A 19919-nucleotide genomic window follows, 5' to 3' on the forward strand; every position below is an offset into this window, starting at 1 on the left:
GGCTCCAGGTGAATCCACTGAAAGAAGGTGAGAAACCACCGTGGACAAGCAAACCAGGAATGGGCTGAAGAAGCTGGTGGTTCAAGCAGGGTTTACAGCAAAAAGGCTTTGGACCCGGGCTGGCTGGGGAGGACTCCCTGAGGGAGGTGGAAGCAAGCTGGGTCCTGAAAAGGAGACAGGAAGAAGGGGTTAAAGAAAAGGCCACGAGGTGGCAGGGACCAAACACAAAGGCTGGAGAGGCCTGGGCATGCAGTGAGTGTACACACGTGTGCTGCAGCTGTTGCTGAAGCGGAGCAGGGGAGAGAAGAGGGGAGGGCTTGGGGCCTGTTGCACCCTATGCTGTGTCAATCAGCTCACATGAACTCCTGCACCAGGCTCGAAGCCTTGTGCGTTACCTGTGAGGACAGACAGCCTGGGAGGCCCGGTAGCAGGACCAGGAGCACCCCCGGTGACAGCTGCCCTGTGCTGCATGCTGGCAGATGCCAAGGATGGGATCAGAAGCTTTGTCTCCCCTTTCCCCCACAGAAGTGGCAAAGTCAGCTATAATGTGGTGAACCCATTTTGCAAGCTGGCCAATGTCACACAGTCCAGATTCTCCTGTTCTCACTGAGGTCGAGAGAGGACCAACGCACTGTCCAGCAGAGCCTTCTGCAGAACCACAGAGCCAGCTCCACCTTGCACTATTCCAAGGTAAAAATCAGCTCTGTGAGAGATGCAGACCAAGAGCCTGGCATATGGGAGGCCCTGGCAGGTGAGGAATTAGCAAAATGAGTGAGCGAGTGCTTCCGGTATTCAGAAGAGGACTGTCTCCCTGCCCCCTGGAGCTTGATGGACAGGAGAAATCACAGAAGGCTGCTTGGAGGAGGTGATAGGGTCTAAGATGCAGCAGCTCTGCTCCTGTGCTAAGTCTTGCAGGTATGCTTGGCCCTCAGGCTCTGCCAGCTTTCCTGTATTCCAGGGGCCCAGAGAAGGTGAGGACACGACATTTTATGATTCCTTGGGGCGGGGGGAGCCTTCTAATTGCCATCTGTGACCCTTTCAAAAGAAGAACTGGCAGCTGAGGATGTGGAACCGGAGCTCTTAGGCTCTTTCCTGCCAGGCGTGAGGCAGCAGGAAGGATGTCAAAGTGGCTGCCTCTGAGCCCACACCCTGGACCCCGCCCCCGGCAGCTGCTCTCACTTGTCGGTGCCAGAGGGAGCACTTGGCAAGCCCGTTCCTCTGCCTGCGCCAGCTGATGGGAGCCAGCTGCTCACAGGTACCTTGTCACCCCCTCCTCCCAGAGCACCTACCCTCAGCACCCATGCTCAGAGGAAACCAATCTGGGTGATCCCCAAAATCACGAGAGCCTTCCCAGCCCCCTGACATTTTAGACAGACTCTGGGACCTCCCGGACACAGTAACAACAGCAGTCAACAGATTCACACGCATCATGGCTGCTTTGTGCCAGGCCCTCTTGTGAGCAACTCTTACAGCCTCACAGTGTCCCACTTCGCTGCTCCACCCCGAGCAGAAATTATCACATCTTGATTTTAAACTGAACACTGGGGCTTCAAAAGATGGGGTGACCTTTCCCAAAGGCCTCTAGCCAGTAAGAGGCTGAGGGGTAGGGTGGGCATGGCTGGAGGTCAGACATTGCACATTGGCAGGTTGCTTTTGGGAGGTGCGTTCATAGCTCTGGCACTGCAAGGAAAGGACTTTGGAAGGGAGTTTGAGGCCATAACACTGAGCCTGGGGTACTTTCCGACCATGAGCACCCACACCAAAGCTACCACCTGCTACCAAGCAGCAGGACCGACGCCCCCAGCAGCACCTGTCCCAGCTAACATTCCCTGAGTGCTATTCATGCCAGGGCATGTGCCAAGTGCCAGCCCAGCCCAGCCCAGACCCCTCAGCCTATGAGGGGGCCAATGAAACCCTCTGCAATACTCTTGGATCCCTTCCACACCCCTACCCTGGGCCCACAGTATCATAGAATGATGCTCTCCAGATTCAGCTCCTTTTCCCAACTTGCCTTCTTCCCTCTGTGGATTTTCTAGAACATATCCTCCCAGACCAGGTACATGCACAGGCTGATTTTTGTGATTATAACAAAATACCCGAAGCTGGGGACCTACCCAGACAAGGGATTGATTGAGCTCACACGTTGGCAGTGCGTGGCACTGGTGTAGGGCAAGGCCTGGTGCAAGCTGATATCCAGAAGCAAGACATCACAGGCAAGACAGGAAGCCCGAGAGAGGGGCAGGACCAGGTTTGCTCTCCTCACAGGGACCCTTTCCTGAGAACTAAGCAGGGGAACCGCAAGAAATACCTTAACCACTTGCATGGCCAGGGCCCCAGGGACCAAACCACTCCCCCTAGGCCCTGCCTCCTAAACCACCACTCTGCGTGCCAAGCTTGCAACACAGGAACCTTTGCAGACTCTGGCCAAACCACGTCCCAATCACAGCAGCTCTGAGGCGGTCAATGTTTATAGACCCTTTGAGGCCGAGAATCTTTCACATGTACCTGCATAGGTGAAGATCAAGTGCAAAGTTGTCCCTATTGGACAGTTTCCCCACATGGCTCAGCTCTGGCCTGAGTCCCAGGCTCGTCTTCTGTGAAGGAAATCATCCCCACCACCCTCTGCCCCTAATTACCCACCTTTACCTCTGGCTCTGGCCACCCACCCTACAGCCGGGTCATAGCTGGACTGATAGCTTGAAAGTGTCAGGCAAGGGTCAGGCAAGGGCTGGTGCCTTGGCCTGACTGGCTGCTTTCAGGGACCAGCCTGCTCTGACCTGGGGTCTCAGAGTGGCAGAGACAGGGCCAGGGGAGAAGGAGGGGTGCTGGGCCAGCCTCCCCTTTCCATTGTGGTCTTGCCTTCGCACGTACCCACTGCCTCTCTGGGCTTCAACTGTTCTAGAAGTTCATTCTCTTTCTGGCTCTGTTTTGCTTCTTCTTTTGCAATCTCCAAGAAACCCGAGCTGCCAGATGGGTGGGGGCGACGGTTGTTTTCTGTCTGACATCTGGATTGCATTAGTGGCCTGGGGGCCGGGCTGGGGCACACTGACTCAGGATGGCAGCTCCCCTGGGCCCTGCCCTCCCCTAACCTCTCCTGGGAAGTACAGGTGACAACACCCGCAGACCTTCCTCCACAGAGTCACTGATAACTCCCCCAACACACACACACACACACACACACACACACACACACACACACACACACACACATCTGAGAGTAACTTGAGGTGGTGCTTGCTGAGGACTTAGGAGAATTCCTCCCCCCTGGGGTCAGTGCTAGAAGGGTGACTGCCAGGCAGGGTGGAGCTAGGCCTGACCACCAGCAAGGGCCGAGGGAGGACTTAGGAAAAGGATGTGTGTCCATGGCATACCCTTGCCACCCCCACCTCAGCTCTCACCCTCACTCCTGCAGAAATCAAGTCATGCAGCCCAGAGAGGCTGACTGGCATGCCTTTTTTTTTTTTCAACTGGAACTCTGGTCTTTCGACTACAAATTTGAGATTTCCCTTTAACTCCACAAGCACTCTGCCTCAGCAGCATCGGGTTCCTCACTGTTGGTGTGTGCGGGCCCTGCGCTCCGGATGCATTGTTTTTTAATATCCTATTGTCAAGGACCCACATATCACAGGTCACAGGCATCTTTGCCCGCCTGGCCCCCTTCCACCATAAAATTATTAAACATTCATTAGCTTTCCTAGGACCAGTACTGTGGCACAGTAAATTAAATTTGCGGGAATCCAGCACATGTTAGAAATCTAGCTGCCCTGCTTCTGCTCCAGCTCCTTGCTAATGTGTCTGGAGAGCAGCAGAAGATGGTCCAAGTGCATGAGCTCCTGCACCTATGTGGGAGAGCTGGAAAGTTCCTAACTCTGGTCACAGAACAATCTAACTCCACCCTCTTGGAGAGTGAATAAGGAGATGGCAGATGTCTCTCATCTCCCACACTCTCCCAACCCTCTACCTTTCAAATAAATAAATCTCTTAAAAATTATCTTCCCCAACTACTTTTTTTCTAAAGATGAATAGCCAGGAGGGATTCATAACTAGAGGCGCATGATTCTGGCATTTATTTTAAATTTTTTAATTTATTTTTATTTGAAAGGCAGATTTACAGAGAGGAGAGATGTAAAGAGCTTCCATCTACTGGTTCACTCCCTAAGAAGCCACAACGGCCAGAGGTTAGCCGATCCAAAGCCAGGAGCCAGGAACTTCTTGGATCTCCCACACAGGTGCAGAGTCCCAATGCTTTGGGCCGTCCTCACTTGCTTTCCCAGGCCACAAGCAGGGAGCTGGATGGGAAGTGGAGCAGCCACGACATGAACCAGCGCCCATATAGGATCCTGGCTCCTGCAAGGTGAGGATTTAGCCACTGAGCTATTTTGCCAGTCCCTCTTTATTTGGTTTTAAAACAAATACAGGTGAAAGCATTCCTGGGGACCCCTGAGGGTCTCCCAGTCCCCTGGCAGAGCCCCCACATGGTCCCTTGTGAAGAAGCCAACCTGGTACATACACGGTCAAAGCTCCCTGCGACCTTCTTCTTGGGCTCTGCCTCAGATCTGACCAGCACCAGGAGAAGGGCAACCTTGAAGGCACACACTTGGCTAGCGTGGAACAGGTGCTCAGAGGGAGTCGGTGAAGGTGAACCCACCTTCCTGGCAACCACCTCCACCATGCAACAGCCCTTCTCAATGCCTTTTTCCTGCGTATTCCCCACATCCCCACTCTGGGGTATCTCACAGATGGGGCTCTTTCTGAAAGTCCGCCCCTTCCTGCCTGCGTCTGCATATCCTGCCTCGTGTTGAGTCTCGTCACCTCCTTTTAGTGTCATGGGCGGGTCTGCTCTGTAGCCCTGCCTCCAACATGCCACCAGCCTGAGCCTTCAAACTGCCAGCGCCAGCATGTCACCTGAAACCCCTGCCTGGCTTTCCCCTGCCCTTCAGACACAGTCCAAGTTTGAGCAACTGGGCCCTTAGGCCCTTCCCCTCCTGCTGCAGGCACATCTCCCCACCCCCACGGCAGCAGCACCAGCCTTGTTGGTTGCCCGGAAAAGTTCCTCCTGTTATTTACATGCTCCTTGAGAAGCTTGCCACCCCCTCCCCACCTGCCACACACACACCCCTCCATGCAGGCAAATGCAGCTGACTCAGAACATGACACTGCTGCCCTGGTCCTCACAACCCTGCTCCAGCAGGGTGCAGAGACCATTACAACCAGCCCAGTGAGCAGCAGGGCAGGCTAGGCACACACCATCACATTTCTGAAGTCATCAGGTTTTCGGCTGCCACCAGAGCTGCCAGTCCCAAGTCCACCCACCCTGACATATCCTAGGCCAACAGACACCCTGCAGCCAGGCCAGCAGGAGAATCTAGTAGGCATGCTGACCTGGCCAGCCCAGATCCCACATGGTTTCTGACCACACTGCCCTTGCCCATCTGTATTCCCAGAAATTTCTCTTTTTAAAGGACTCCAACTTGTGCAAATGATATGAATGAGCCCAGTCTCAATGCTAAAGGTAGTGGCAGGATGGCAAAGACGAAACGAGGGCTCTGGAACCAAGAGGGCTTGATCCAGTTGCAGCATTAGGGGGATTTTAGGCACTTGCTTCTCTGGGCCTCCATCTTATCATTCAGCAACTGGAGGTCACTATGGTTCCTACTGAGAGATACATAAAGTAATGCAGGCAACACTTGACCCCCAATGCCTACAGACTCTTGCACTCATCTTGCAAGGAGGGCAGGGTCTCTAGCACCTTCTGTCTCTATTCTGGGGCTCCTGGTCTCCCCCAACATTACCTCTGGGACATGTGAGGGGCCTAGGCAGTCTGAGGCAGTGGGCTCTCGAAACTCCTATCCTATGCTTTAGGTAAGAGAATAATTGGCTAACAAGTTCCAAGCTGGAGGCTTCTGTGACTACTGTTAGGGCCCTGGCCGTGAGTGCATTAACCTTTGGTTCCCTTTCACCTTCCTCAGACTCCTGGAGCCCTTAAGGGAAGCTTTAGTCATTAAGGATCCCTTTAAAACTCATTCCAGAGGGTCTGGCAGCGTGGCCTAGCTGCTAAAGTCCTCACCCTGAACGCGCCAGGATCCCACATGGGTGCCAGTTCTAGTCCTGGCAGCTCCACTTCCCATCCAGCTCCCTGTTTGTGGCCTGGGAAAGCAGTCGGGGATGGCCCAAGGCCTTGGGACCCTGCACCCGCATGGGAGACCTGGAGGAGGTTCCCGGCTCCTGGCTTCGGATCGGCGCAGCACAGGCTGTTGCGGTCACTTGGGGAGTGAATCAATGGACGGAAGATCTTCCTCTCTGTCTCTCCTCCTCTCTGTATATCTGACTTTCCAGTGAAAATAAATAAATCTTTAAAAAACAGAACAAAACAAAACAAAACACCTCATTCCAGGGGCCTGGTGCAATAGCTCAATAGCTAAATCCTTCCTTGCAAGCACCCGGATCCCATATGCTTGCCAATTCATGTTCCGGCTTCTCCACTTCCCATCCAGCCCCCTGTCTGTGGCCTGAGAAAGCAACAGAGGACCAGGTGCTTGGGTCCTGGCACCCACATGAGACCTGGATGAAGTTCCTGGCTCCTCGCTTTGGATCAGCTCAGCCTGGCCATTATAGCCATTTGGGAAGGGGACCCAGGGGATAGACGGTCTCTCTCTGTCTTGCTATCTCCTTCTCTCTGTAACTCTGACTTTCAAATGAAATTAAATAAATATTTTTGAAAAGTGAATTTGTTAATACCATCAAAAGGCAGGGATCTCCAGCTTAGACAACAAAAGTAATATTCAACTATATGCCATCTATAGGAGATAAATATTCAATTGAAACACATGAACAGATAGAAAACACAAGAATGGGAGAAGACTTTTGGTTTGAATAGCAATTCTTGAGCTGGTTGGGGGCAGGCACAGTTGATGTAATTCTTAAGTTGCCACTTGGGACATCTACATCATATTTCTGAGTGCTTGGGTAAGACTTACAGCTCTTCAGTCTGTGATTCAACTTCCTGCTAATGTACATCCTGGGAGCTAGTGGAGGAAGATTCCAGTGTTCAAGTCCCTGTTACCCACATGGGAGACCTGGACAGAGCTCCAGGCACCCAGCTCTGGCCTAGCCCAACCCAGGCTGCTGTGGGTACTTCATAAATGAATCAGCAGATGGGTGATCTTGCTCTGCCTTTCAGTGTGTGTTTGTCTCTTTCCGCTTTCAAATAAAATGGAAATAACCCCCCCCCCCCAAATAAAGTAGCTCTATTAATATTAGACTTGAAAACAAAAAATATTACTATGGGTAAGGTTAAGTATTTTATGGTTATAAAAGGCTCAACCCATTAGGAAGATACAACAATTATGAATATAGGTGCACCTAGTAACAGAGCACTGTAATATATGAAGCAACTGATAAAACTGAAGAAAAATTAGATAATTCAATGATAATTGTTGGAAACTTCAAAATCTCCACTTAAATAGCATAAAATAGTCAAAATACTAACAAGGCAACAGAAGATACAAATTACACTATAAGCTGACTGGACTGATAAGACATTCAAAGAAAATGCCATTAACAGTAGCAGTATTTTTTTTTACCATTGTACATAAAACATTCTGCAGGACAGCCGATGTGCTAGGCTCTGAAATAGACCACAATAAGCTTAAAATGACCAAATAATAAATAGATATTCTATGACCACAATGGAATAAAGTTGAAATCACTAAAAGATATTTTGGTAACTTACAACTATGTATATATCAAACCACATGCTCTTAAATAACCAGTAGATCAAAGAGAAAATCACAGTGAAAACAAGAAAAAATCTTCATGATAAATGAAAACAAGTATGAAACATACCAAAAGTCAAGTATGAAACATACCAAATATCATACTGCTATGGTGCAGTATGCCTGGGACATGCCGACATCCCAAATTAGAGTGCCGGTTCAAGTCCCAGCTACTCCACTTCTAATCCAGCTTCCTGCTAGTATACCTGGGAAGGAAGCGGATGGCAGCCTGAGTACTAGAGTCCCTGCCACCCAAGTGGGAGGTGCAAATGGAATTCCAGGCTCCTGGTTTTGACCTAGTGTAGCCCTGGCTATTGTGGGCATTTGGGCAGTGAGTCAGCATATGGGAGGCCTTTTTCTCTCTCTCTCCCACAACCCAATCATGCTGCCTTAAAAATTAATCAATCAATAAATCTCAATAACCATAACAAAGTTTATAGGACATAGCCCAAAGAGAAGCTCATAGCTGTGGGTATGTTAGTAATGTAGCCTTTCAGATCAAGAAATCAGAAAGAAGAACAGCAAACTAAAGCTAAAATCAGTTGGCAGAAGGAAATAATAAAGACTGGTGAGCAAAAACTCAAAGACCAATGCTCAGACTAACATTACGATAGCCAAGATGGGACTTGATTGCCTCCAGTGATGAGTGAACGGATAAATCAAATGTGGGTCTAGCCATTCAGTCGAGTATTCTTTGGCCTTAAACAGGACTGACACATGCTACAGAATGGATGAACCATGGGGACAAGGTGCTGAGTGAGATTAAGCCAGCCACCAAAGGACAATAATGGTGTGATTCCACTTACATGAGGTACCTGGAGGAGTCAAATTCATAAAGACCAGAAGTACAAGAGGCTGCAGGGGCTGGGGTAAGGGAGAAGGGGAGTTACTGCTGAATGGGCACAAAAGTTCAGATTTACAAGAGAACAGAGCTCTGTGGGGGTGAGTGTCTGGCCTAGCAGTGAAGACCTACTTAAGATGCCCACTTCCCATATCAGAGGATCTGGCTTAGGTGCCTGGCTCTGGCTCCTGACTCTAGATTCCTGCGGATGAAGATCCTGGGAGGCAAGAGCCATTGTTCATATTACTGGGTTCCTGCCTGGACTGAGTTCACAGATCTCAGCCACAGCCTGGCCCAGCCCTGACTGTTTTGGGTGTCTGGTAGTAGCAGTAGAGGAAGTAAACCAGGGGATAGGAGCTTTTCTTTTGCCCAATCTTTCTCTCTTTCATTGTGTGTGTGTGTGTGTGTGTGTGTGTGTGTGTGTGTGTGTACATACCTTGCAAATGAATACATAACAGTTCTGTGGTTGAAAAGTGGTAGTACATTGTACAACAATGAGGATGTATTTAATGCCATTAAACCACATATTTAAAGTGATTAAGATGGTAGCTTCTATGTTATGTGTATTTTACTATATTCTAAAATAAAAAAATTAGATGCATGGTTGAATGTCACTTGAGATGCCCACATTCCATTTTGGAGAGCCCTGATTTAAATCTTGGCTCTGCTTTTGATTCCCTGCTAACATGCAGCCCTGGAGGGAGCAGATGATGAAGGCTTAAGTCCTTGGGTCCCTGCACCCATGTGGGAGTCCAGTAACTTGAGGATCCAGCTCCTGAACTTGGCCTGCTCTAGTTTTTATAGGCATTTGGGAAATTAACTAGCCAATGAAAGAGCTCTTTCTCACTTTCAAATAAAATTGAAAATAAGTAAACATAAATTTTCAAAAATAAAGAGATTAGACAGGGCTGACATTGTGGCACAATAGGTTAAGTCTTTGACTGCAATGCTGGCATCCCCTACAAGCACAGATTCTAGTTTTGGCTACTCTACTGTGATCCAGGTCCTTGCTGATGTGCCTGGGAAAACATGGTAAAATGACCCAAGTGTTTTGGCTCCAAACCCAGGTGGGAGACCTGAGTGGAGTCCCAGGCTCCTGGTTTTGGGCTAACTTAGGCCATGCCAATGTGGCCACTTGAGGAGTAAACCAATGATAAAAAAAAACTCTCTCTATTCCTCCCTCCTCCCCCCTTTTTCTCCCTCTCTTTCTGTAATTCTTCCTTTCCAATAAATAAAAAAATAACTTAAAAAAAGAGGAGAGATTACAGTGGAAAATAATGAAATTGAGAATAGAAAAACAATAGAAAAAATGAACTGGGCCAGAAGTTGATTCTATGAAAAGTTCAACAAAATAAACAAATCTTTAGTCAGAATGTCCAAGAACTAGAGAAGACTCAGATTGCAAGAACTGGAAAATAAAAAGAGGGAACACTGTTACTGACCTTACAGAAATCCCAAGGACTACAAGAGAAGACCTTGAACAAATATATGACAACAGGTTAGGTGCAACAGACAACTTTCAAGAAACATAAGCTATGGTAAATCAATCAAGCAGGTACAGAGAGAATAAAGTAAAAGAAGGGCCTACCCAGAGGGCTTTACATATGCATTCCACCAAATTGTAAATGTTAATACTGAGTTTTCAAGAACTTTCTAGAGGGGCCTGGCACAATAACCTAGTGGCTAAATCCTTGGCTTGCAACTGCTAGGATCCCATATGGGCGCTGATTTGTGTCCTGGTTGCTCCACTTCCCATCCAGCTCCCTGTGGCCTGGGAAAGCAGTAGAGGACGGCTCAAAGCCTTGGGACCCTGCATCATGTGGGAGACCTGGAAGAGGCTCCTGCCTCCTGGCTTTGGATTGGCTCAACTTTGGCCACTGCAGCCACTTGCGGAGTGAACCAGTAGATGGAAGCTCTGACTCTCTTTCTGTGGATCTGACTTTCCAATAAAAATAAAACAAATCTTAGAAAAAAAAACTCTTCTAGGAAATGGAGCAGGAAGAAACACTTTTCAAATTGTAGACATGGAAAGACCTAGAAATCACCATGCTAAGTGCAAGAAGTCAGTTATCAAAGGTTGTCCCATGATTCCATCTACATAAAGCTTCCAGAAGAGGCAAAGCTATACAGACAAAAAGTGTAGGTGTGCTTGCCAGGGCCTGGAAAATCTGGTACCAAAGAGTATGAAGCTATGGGGGCTGGCACAAGAGCATAGTAAGTCTCCTCCTGTTGCACTGGCATCACACATGGATGACAGTTCCAGTTTGGGTTGCTTCATTCTCATCCAGCTCCCTGCTCATGGCCTGGGAAAACAGCAGAGGATGGCCCAAGGCCTTGGGCTCCTGCAACCATGTGGACAACTTGGAAGAAGCTCCTGGCTGCTAGCTTCAGCCCGACTCAACTACAGCCATTGCGGCCATATGCGGAATGAACCAGCAGATGAAAGGTCTCTCCCTCCCTCTCTGTAACTCTTTAAATAAATAAATCTCAGAAAAAAAAAGTATGAAGTTCAACTTGAACATGATACAAATGTTCTACAATCACTGAACTGTACACATTAAATGGATGAACTCTATGAGAAATGAGTTGTATCTCATTAGAGCAATTTTTTAAAAGAGTATTCTACTTCGATGCATTATGGGCATGAATTCTGACCTAGTATTTTCTTTAAAACACATAACAGCCTCAACAATATTCCTTCCCTGGGAGACTTGGTGCAAGTATCCTCTGTGGGAAGTACTTGAGATGGTGCAGGTGTCAGACATGAGGGGCACAGAGGTGACTCAAGCCCAGCACCTGCCCCTGGAGCTCATGGATGTGATTCTGTAAAATCCCAGTTTGCCACAATGCCTGTTACAGGAACCCAAAGGAGAGTATAAGCACACTGCCAGCCAACACCTGATGAGAACTGTGATGGGTCTGGCACTGCGTGTCACTCCTGCCATATTCATCACACGCTCACCACAGACCCTTCCCCACCCCCTGGCCATGTCAGTGATCTGCAGGACCTGATCTGCCAACCTCTGTCCTCCCACTGCCTCAGGAGTCCTTGCCATAGCCCTGCTTGGGAGAGGACAGGGAAGAAGCCCTCACTCAGCCTTCGAAAGAAACAGAAGCTGAACAGGGATGCTGCAGAGGGCAAAAAGCACGGGGCTGCTATTGTGACGAGGGTTCCCAAGCATGTGGGCTCACTTCCCAGCACTGCACTCTCTGAAATTCTGTTCCTGCTGCTGCTGTAAACTGGGACCACTCCTTGGAGGTCTGCCATGGAGGCCACACAGCCAGTGTCATCATGCTCCCTTTCCCAAGCAGCTGCAAGTGCTCGGTTCCCAGCTGCAGAGAAGGCAACGGGAGCATACACATTCACACTCATACCTTCACAGACTCCTGTGTCTCTGGCTCACCATCTATTATGTTTAGAAATCCTCCACACAGGGCCAGTGCCATGGCTCAACTGGCTAATTCGCCACCTTCAAGCACTGGTATCCTATATGGTCACTGGTTTGTGTCCCAGTCGATCCGCTTCCCATCCAGCTCCCTGCTTGTAGCCTGAGAAAGCAGTAGAGGATGGCACAAAGCCTTGGGACTCTGCAACTGCATGGGAGTTCCAAAGGAAGTTCTTGGTTCCCAGCTTTAGATCAGCTCATCTCTGGTCATTGCCATTTGGGAAGTAAACCAGTGGATGGAAGACCTTCCTCTCCTTCTCCTTTTCTCTGTAACTCTGTCTTTCTGGTAAAAATAAGTAACTCTTTAAAAGAAAAGGGAAGAGAAGAAATCAGTCACACTGGGGGAGGCACTCTCACATTTTCCAAGTCTTCCTTCTCCAGAAAGCCTCCTTGAACTGCCAGCCAGGGTGCCTGTCCTGGTGTGTCTGAATGTCATCTGCCTGCTTAGCAATGCTGGCTGTTGGGACAGGTGGCTGTTAGAACAGGGCATACAAAGCTACTCAGAAAGCACTGGGCACCATCCTCTCCTCCTGCCCTGCCCATGACCTAGGCCACACTGTGAGATGCTGTTGTGAACGACTGTGCAGATGTGAGAGGCTGCTGCAGGAAGGCCTTGAGGATCAACTTGGAGAACCTGCATGAGGGGGACTCTTGCTGATTGCATGTACTAAAACCAGGGATGCTGGGCCAGAGGCAGAGGACAGGCACCAGTGGGGCTGCTCCCATAACCCAGGGGTCTAGGGTCAGGGGGCACAAGCCACACAGACTACCCGGGGAACTTGGGCGAGTGTAGATCTGGCAGGGTCCAAGATGGAGCTGTTTTCACTTGCCCCAGGAGACACTCTGTGAGGGACATGTCTGTTCTGAGCTGAGTGCCACAAGCACATCTAGCATCCTGCTCTCCCCACCCCACAATGGTTCTGGAAGGACCTGCTTCCACCCAGCCCCGCCCCCACACCTCCCACATCTGGAGGAGAATACGACAGGGGTCTTGGAAGTTTCCAGGATTCCAGTCTTGTTACATATAGAAAAGAAAAGCAGTGCCACACCATAAAAGAGCAAGTTGGAAAATATGAACAATAATGGGAACAGAAATCACGCATCATCACGCCTGCCACTGAGAACAGCTGCTAACCTTTCTCTCTGGGTGTGAAAGTCACGGCCAGCAGTGAGTCAGGGGCCAGTCCCTAGGGGCCTGGGTTTCAGAGCCACACCCAGCCATGGAGATGTGGTCAATGAGCCACGGCAGGTGGAGGTGGGGGACTGCTCCCAACACCCTGCTGGCCCCCTTCCAAAGAGAGAGAGAGAGGGAAAAGGAGGGAGAGAGAGAAAGAGAGATGCCCAGCTCGAGTGCCACAGGCTCTTGCCCAGTCCTCTCCTGGGGGCACATGGGCGAGGGGGGAGCGCTGGCAGGGGTGCTGCCAAGGCCCTGCTCCTCCTGCTAACCCGGGCTGAGGAGGCAGAGGTGGGGTCTGCGGGGGGAGAGTGTGCACGTGTGCATTCCTGGCCTGGAGCCCGCATTCCTTCCCTGTGAATGTGAGGAGCCTGCTGGCCCATCTTGCCCCACAGGAAGATGGCTGCAGAGCCAGGAAGGGCCAGCAGCTCTTGGTGGTGGTGGTGGGGAAGTGATGCTGGGGTGCAGGAGTCCCTGCCCATAGACTGCTGAGCAACTGGCACAGGCCCAAATGGGGGCCTCTGCCTGCTGTGCATGAGTGAGGAAATCAATATGTAAAGTACCACTCTTCCTGTCTGCCTTCCCGCCACCCTTGCCAGGCTGACTGCCTTACCTGGGGGCAGTCCTTGATGTAGTGTCCTTTGTTGAAACACAGGTGGCACAGGTAGTTGGGAGGGGGCCGCTTGCTGGGCTTGCGGGCCTCTGAGGTGAGGTTCAGGTCTGAGAAGTGCTCGGTGAGGGAGCTGAGGCCATCGGCGATGTTGTTGAGGGAGCCGTAGGGCGAGGCGCTCTTGTACACACTGCTGCTCAGTGCCTGGGAAGGGAGAGACAAGGCACACACATACACACACACAGAGTCATTTGCAGCCACAGTCTGAGCAACGGTGGGGGTGGGGGTATCCTCAGCCCTCACCCCACCCTAAACACCCAACACCCACAAGTTCTCATGGCACCTTTGGCTGTCTCCTGTAGGAGCCAGCGTGCAAATCCCACCTCTAGCAGTGTGTCCCTCGACCTGTCTGTAAAATGGAAATAGTCTTAGCTCCCCAGTTGCTGGGAGGCCAAAATGAGGACACGAGTCGGGACCTACTCAGTATAAGATGATGATGATGATGATGATGATGACTGTCATAATTATTACCGCTAGTCCTTGACACACAACCTGTGTCAAGAAAGTCACCTGGCAGGCCTAGGGCCCCTACGCTAGCTGAGGGAGGGGCCTCAGGCAAGTGGCTGCTGACTCAGTTTCCTCACATGGTCAGAAAGAGGCCCTGCAGTGAGTGTCCATGGCACAAGGTTATGCTGTCTGCTTGGGGACCACCTCGGGTCACCATCTGAGCCCACAGGAGATGGAGGAGTCGCCTTGTTGCCCTCCCTACCACGACAGGAACCAGACAACTCGCCGAGATGCGGCCCAGGCCCCGTCCTAGTATACACAGCCTCTATTTATAGGCGTCCCGGGCTCCGGGCCTCCCGGTGCACTGGAATTCAGTGAAGGTGGGGCTGTGGCCACAGGCTCCCCCCTTTCTGGGGCCAAGGCCAAGCCTGGAGAGAGGGAGGCAGCTTTCCCAGGAGAGACAGTGCCAGGCCCGTGTAGGGGGCATCTCCTGGCCTCAGCTCAACTGCCCAAAAGGGCCAGCTGACGGGGTTCAGCTCTACTCTGGGGTGTGTGTGTGTGGAAGGGTCCTTGGCTCAAGGAACGAGAGCTGGGCATTGCTCAGTGTAGGAAGAGGAGGGAGGGGGCTAAGAGCTCCTTCTGGGGTGGGGTAGGAACACAGACACCTTTCTCTACCCTTCCCATAGGCATCCCCAGCCTGTGCCCCCTGTGGTTTCTCTGTTTAGGGGTCTGCCACTCCCTTCCGTCATCCTCGGACACCCTGCAGTGTGATCCTGGCCCAGCCCTTTCCCTCTCTGGACCTCTGTTATTGCACACAGGGACTGGGTGGGTCACAACAACCATTCCACACCAGCAGTCACACCATGAAAGCCAGGGTCGGTAAAGGACACCATGCGAACCTCCAGGCTCAGCCTGCAGGCGACTCCAGCTCTCAATGATCCCCAGATGGGGAAGGTCCCCCAGAAAGGGGCAGAGTCACCCAGTCCTGGAGGTGTGGGAGCCAGCAGCTGGCCTTACAGGCTTGGGGGTGTTGCATAGGGATGATCTCCTGTGATGGCAGCTGCTGCGCAGACCCCATATCTTTGGGTCTCCTCTCCAGCATGGGAAACTGCACATATTCAAATAGCTGGCCCTCACCACAACCCTGTGAGTCACTGTCCCCATTTCACATGGGGACCCATGTGTCCCCAGCTTGATCGGAAGAACTTGCAACAAACACGGGTTTCCTGGGCCCCTATCTCAGCTCTACCTAAAGCAGCCACCTGGGACAGAGCGGGTCAGGAATCTGTATTCTTTGGTAAAATAGCCATAGTACATGCGCCCAGTGGTGCCCAGTGATGGTAAATTGGCTTTGTACTACAGCCACCAACACCCACCAGTAGAACTTTATCATCTTCCAAAAACTGAAAGTCAGTATTCACCCAATATGATTGCCAGGCACCCACCACCACCACCACCACCACCCACACACACACACACACACACACCACCATTCAACTACAGCCAGGCTCTGTGTGGCCCTGGGAGTCCCTGGACTTCCCAGGCCAGAACCCCCCCAACCCTACTCACCCCCTGCAACTGGGGTCAGGGTCAGGGAAATGGAGAGGCCATGGGCCCAGCCTCACAGAGAGAAGTTCATCCAAACAAGAAACTTGAAGATCCCAGGGGGGTGACTCAGCTGCAAGGCTAGGAACTGCGATTTCACAAAGGACAGCCCTCTCACTTTTTTTTCCCCCTCTCTCTTGCAAGTCCATGGGAATGGAGACTGTTTTGGCAGTAGATTGTCAAGAGGAAGGGGAAGTTTTGTGGTGCCAGAAAGTGCACTAATTACACCCTGAAAAGCCTCTCCCCCGCCTTGTGGCCACACTCCCCTGCCCACGGATGGCTCTCGGGCATCCTGGGGGCTGCCAGAGGCCCTGAACAGTCTGCCGTTCAGGTTTCTCCATGCTCCAAGCCCCATGTCCCATTGTTGCTGCAGAAGGCTCACAGCCGAGCCCTGCCCACGGACAGCTCCATGGTCAGAAAAATACAAGAGCCAGAGCTGCCCCAAGCCCCACCTCTGGACCAGTCCCCCTCACCTCCAGCGCCCTCCAGCCTGTTCCAGTCAATTGCTCCAGCTCCCTGCTCCCAGCCCCACATCAAAACAAATACTACCTGGCAGCTAAAAGGGCAGAAGCGTGTGGATCAGTTGACCCACCATTCCTCCCAGGTCACAGGTGGAGAGACTGAGGCCCAGCTCTTCAGGGCACCCAGCCAGGCTCAAGGGCCAGGAGTCCCGCTTCCCCGGCAGCAAAGGGTGGGTGGGGCCACAAGCCATTTCCTGCTGGCAGCCGTGCTTGAGCTCAGGCCATGGAGGTGAAAGGCGAAGCGGTCTCCCAGCTGTTTTGCACAGTCTGCAGGCATTGGACAGGCAGAGGTCAGGACACACAGAGCTCTGTCCCCTCTGGCAGGGAGCTGGGGCCTGGCTGCTTGGCTTTCCTATCTCTAAAATTAAGACAACAAATGTGGGCGTCCCTGCAGTCTGGCCTTCACAAATGCTCTGGGTACCCACAGCCCAGCCCCAGGAACCAAGGGCATTTCATCAACGCAGGCAGCGCCTCTGCTCCCACCACCTGCAGCTGGAGGGCGGGGTCGGCATCCAGGCCTTCCTCCCTTCCAACTCTGGACCTGCCTGGCTGCTCCTGGGGAATCCCCATGGGGTAAATGAGCTCCTTGCTCTCTAGTTCTACACTTGGGACTCCATCTCTCTATGTTTATCCAAACCCTCTTCAGGACTTGGCTCCTGAGCTCCTGGAACTAGCACCATCTCCTACTCCTGGCTCCAAGGAATGGCACAAAAGATGCGAAGGCAGGTGCTCCTAAGGTAGGACTCCCTGACACTCCAGCAAGCAGCAGGGACCCCAACAACTTGGCTGCAGTCACTGCTCCTTATGCCTGTGATGACCTTGGGCATGGACAGTTGCTGGTGGGCCAGGGTCCCGATCCCCCGGATAAGCAAGGTGACAGCTGTAAACTGTCACCCTGGATTTGGCTGCCCTAGGCCCTGGTAGGAGGTGAAAGCCTCTGGCCATAGAGGCCATCTTTCCTTCCTCCCCGCCCAGTGATCCCCACCACTAGCAGGAAGCACTGGATCCTCAAGCCACATCTAGAGGACCAAATGTTCCCCTGAAGCCTATTGCTTGAACTTCTCCAAACTTCCTCAATGGCTCTGGGCAAAGCTTAGTAGGAAGAGCTGACAGCGATGGTGTATTTGGATTGTGCTGTGGGTTACACTTGGGGAGATGGGAGATCCTCTCCCTTTCTTAGCTCCCATATTCTTGGCAAGAACTTTCTGGGCACGGGCACTAATGCTGCCTGAATGATGGAGCTATAAGCTGAGGCTCAGAGAGGCTGAGAAAGCTGCCCAATGTACCACCAGCACTTGGCTGAGCAGTAATCCAGATCCGACTGTTTCTTGTATCACAGTCCCAATAGGGCCTGTACAGTTTGGTGTCCCACTTACTGGAAGGGAACCCAGGGGAAGCTACCAGAGGTGACATCATACATTAAGCCCCTAGGCTCTGGTAAGGTGAGGCACCAGCTGCTCAGAGCTGTGCCTGGAGACAGTGGTTCCACTATGGAACATGGAGAGCTGACCCCAGAACAGGTGGCCAAGCTGAGCTTTCCTTCCCACCATGCACCTCACCCCAGTCCAGCACAGCCAGAGGGTGCAACAGGGGAAGGGATACAGGGACTGAGAAAAGTTCAGAAGGAAAGAGACTCCTACAGAGATGGGGCAGAACTAGATCAGGGAGGCAGGGACAGCAGCAACATCCACAGGTAAGGGCATGGCAGTGAGTGAGACCTTTGAGAAGGCAGCAGCAACCTGGGCATGGTGGCCAGACAGGTCCAGTCCCCAGGAGGCCTGGCCAGAGCAGGTGCTGAGTCCTGGAGAAGGAATTCTCTGATTCTGGATCCAGCTCTGTATAGTTACGGGGTCCTTATCGCCCCCTCCCCCAAGCCACCCTTACCACCCCCACTGCAATGTGCATACACATGAGAAAACAAGCCATATACGTCACACATGGCCCCAGGCCTTCTCCTGAGGGGGTCTGCACTTGCACCTTCAGGGCCTATCTAGAGATCAGCATACACATGCCTTAGGTGCACAAATGCAAGTGGACGTGACTAGGTTCAGGGAGAGAAAGGAGGCAACTGTGGACAAAGTAAGAAGTGGGTTGATGAGAAATAAAGTTGCCCTTGGCCTGAAGCTGCCCTGAGCCGTGCTGGACTACAGGCTCTGTACCCATTTCCCAGAACATTGGGCCTGGAAGGTACGGTGCCAGCCAGGACAGGGTAGCAAGCCTTCACCCAGAGCATGTAAATCACATATTCCTATACATACCCCAGAAATCAGGATGTCTGAATTAATTAGTTCGCATTCTCTTGGGAGGAAGGAGACAAAAAGAGGACAGGACAAGGAGTTAAGGAATCAGACAGGGGACACAAGCGAAAACAGAGAAGACCAAGGAGCTCCTCTCCCCATTCAGCTGCTAGGAGCATCACAGCCACACATCCTCTGCCCATCTAGCACTGACAGCAGGGTGTCTTTCATGGCCACCATCTATTATTGGTTGAAGTAAGACAGAAAACTTGAAGCTGAGAATTCCAGGACCACAAACAATCTTAACATTCAGCCAGCCTGGGCTATCACTGAGGCTTGGCATGCAGGGGCTCTGATCCAGGAATCCATTGGTGACAAGAGTATCCACAGTTCCCCAAAAGTCATAAGGCATCTGGGAGTGTTGTGCAGGAACTCTAGTTGTCCTGGAATTCTTCAAGGGGTCATCGCCAAAGAACGCACACTGAAGCCTCCACTGGGGTGGGAGGAGAGATATTTCAGCTCAAATAATCCGTCCTTCCATCTGTCTGCCTGCCTGTCTGTACATCCATCCACTAAACATTCAGTGTGCAGCTCCTGTGCCCTGGCATTGGCTGAGCATAAGATGCCAGCATGGCTCCACAGGAAGAGACTCAATTTCCACAACTGTCAGAGCACTGACAACTAAAGTCTTGAGACAGACATGGGCATGGCAAGACCTAATGTCAGGACACACTTCCCCTGAAGCCTGTCACAGCCACAAGACAGGGGTCTGCTCCCCTGACAGCTGGAACAAGTCCTTCTTAAAAGGAGCATCTTTATGTCACAGAGGAGTGGCTGGAATCTGTCCAGAGCACAAGGGCAGGGAATGGCATTTTAGGGAGAAGTCACAGCAAGTGTAGACACGTGAAGGAATGGGGAGGCTTGGTGCTATCAAAAGCTGCAAATAGACAGATGGCCGGGGGAGGACCGAATGAGCCATCAAACACCACCTGATACACACAGAGAACTGATCAAGTGGGTGAGACCCATGCTGGCTTCCTGGTTCTGCCCCGACTGAGTAAATGCATCACTTTCACCAGGAATAACCTGAGTCTCCCTGTCTGGTGCAGAGGGTTCCTACACTTGGGCTGTGATGTGGGAATAAAAGCACCACAATGCATCCAGCATCTACCTCCTAGGCTTCTCCCACACCAGGCCAGCCAA

At 51.6% G+C, this 19919-nt stretch overlaps 1 protein-coding gene across 1 annotated transcript in view; it reads right to left on the reverse strand.

The window, feature by feature from the left end:
- ZCCHC24 (zinc finger CCHC-type containing 24) overlaps positions 1-19919 on the reverse strand; it is a 49955-nt gene that overhangs the window by 24657 nt on the left and 5379 nt on the right. Inside the window, exon 2 of the mRNA XM_004583522.2 lies at positions 13850-14050. Coding sequence (XP_004583579.1) covers positions 13850-14050 — 201 coding nt within the window. The remainder of the gene's footprint in view (positions 1-13849; positions 14051-19919) is intronic.

Source organism: Ochotona princeps, chromosome 13, assembly GCF_030435755.1.
Source record: "Ochotona princeps isolate mOchPri1 chromosome 13, mOchPri1.hap1, whole genome shotgun sequence".
Classification (NCBI taxonomy): Eukaryota; Metazoa; Chordata; class Mammalia; order Lagomorpha; family Ochotonidae; genus Ochotona; species Ochotona princeps.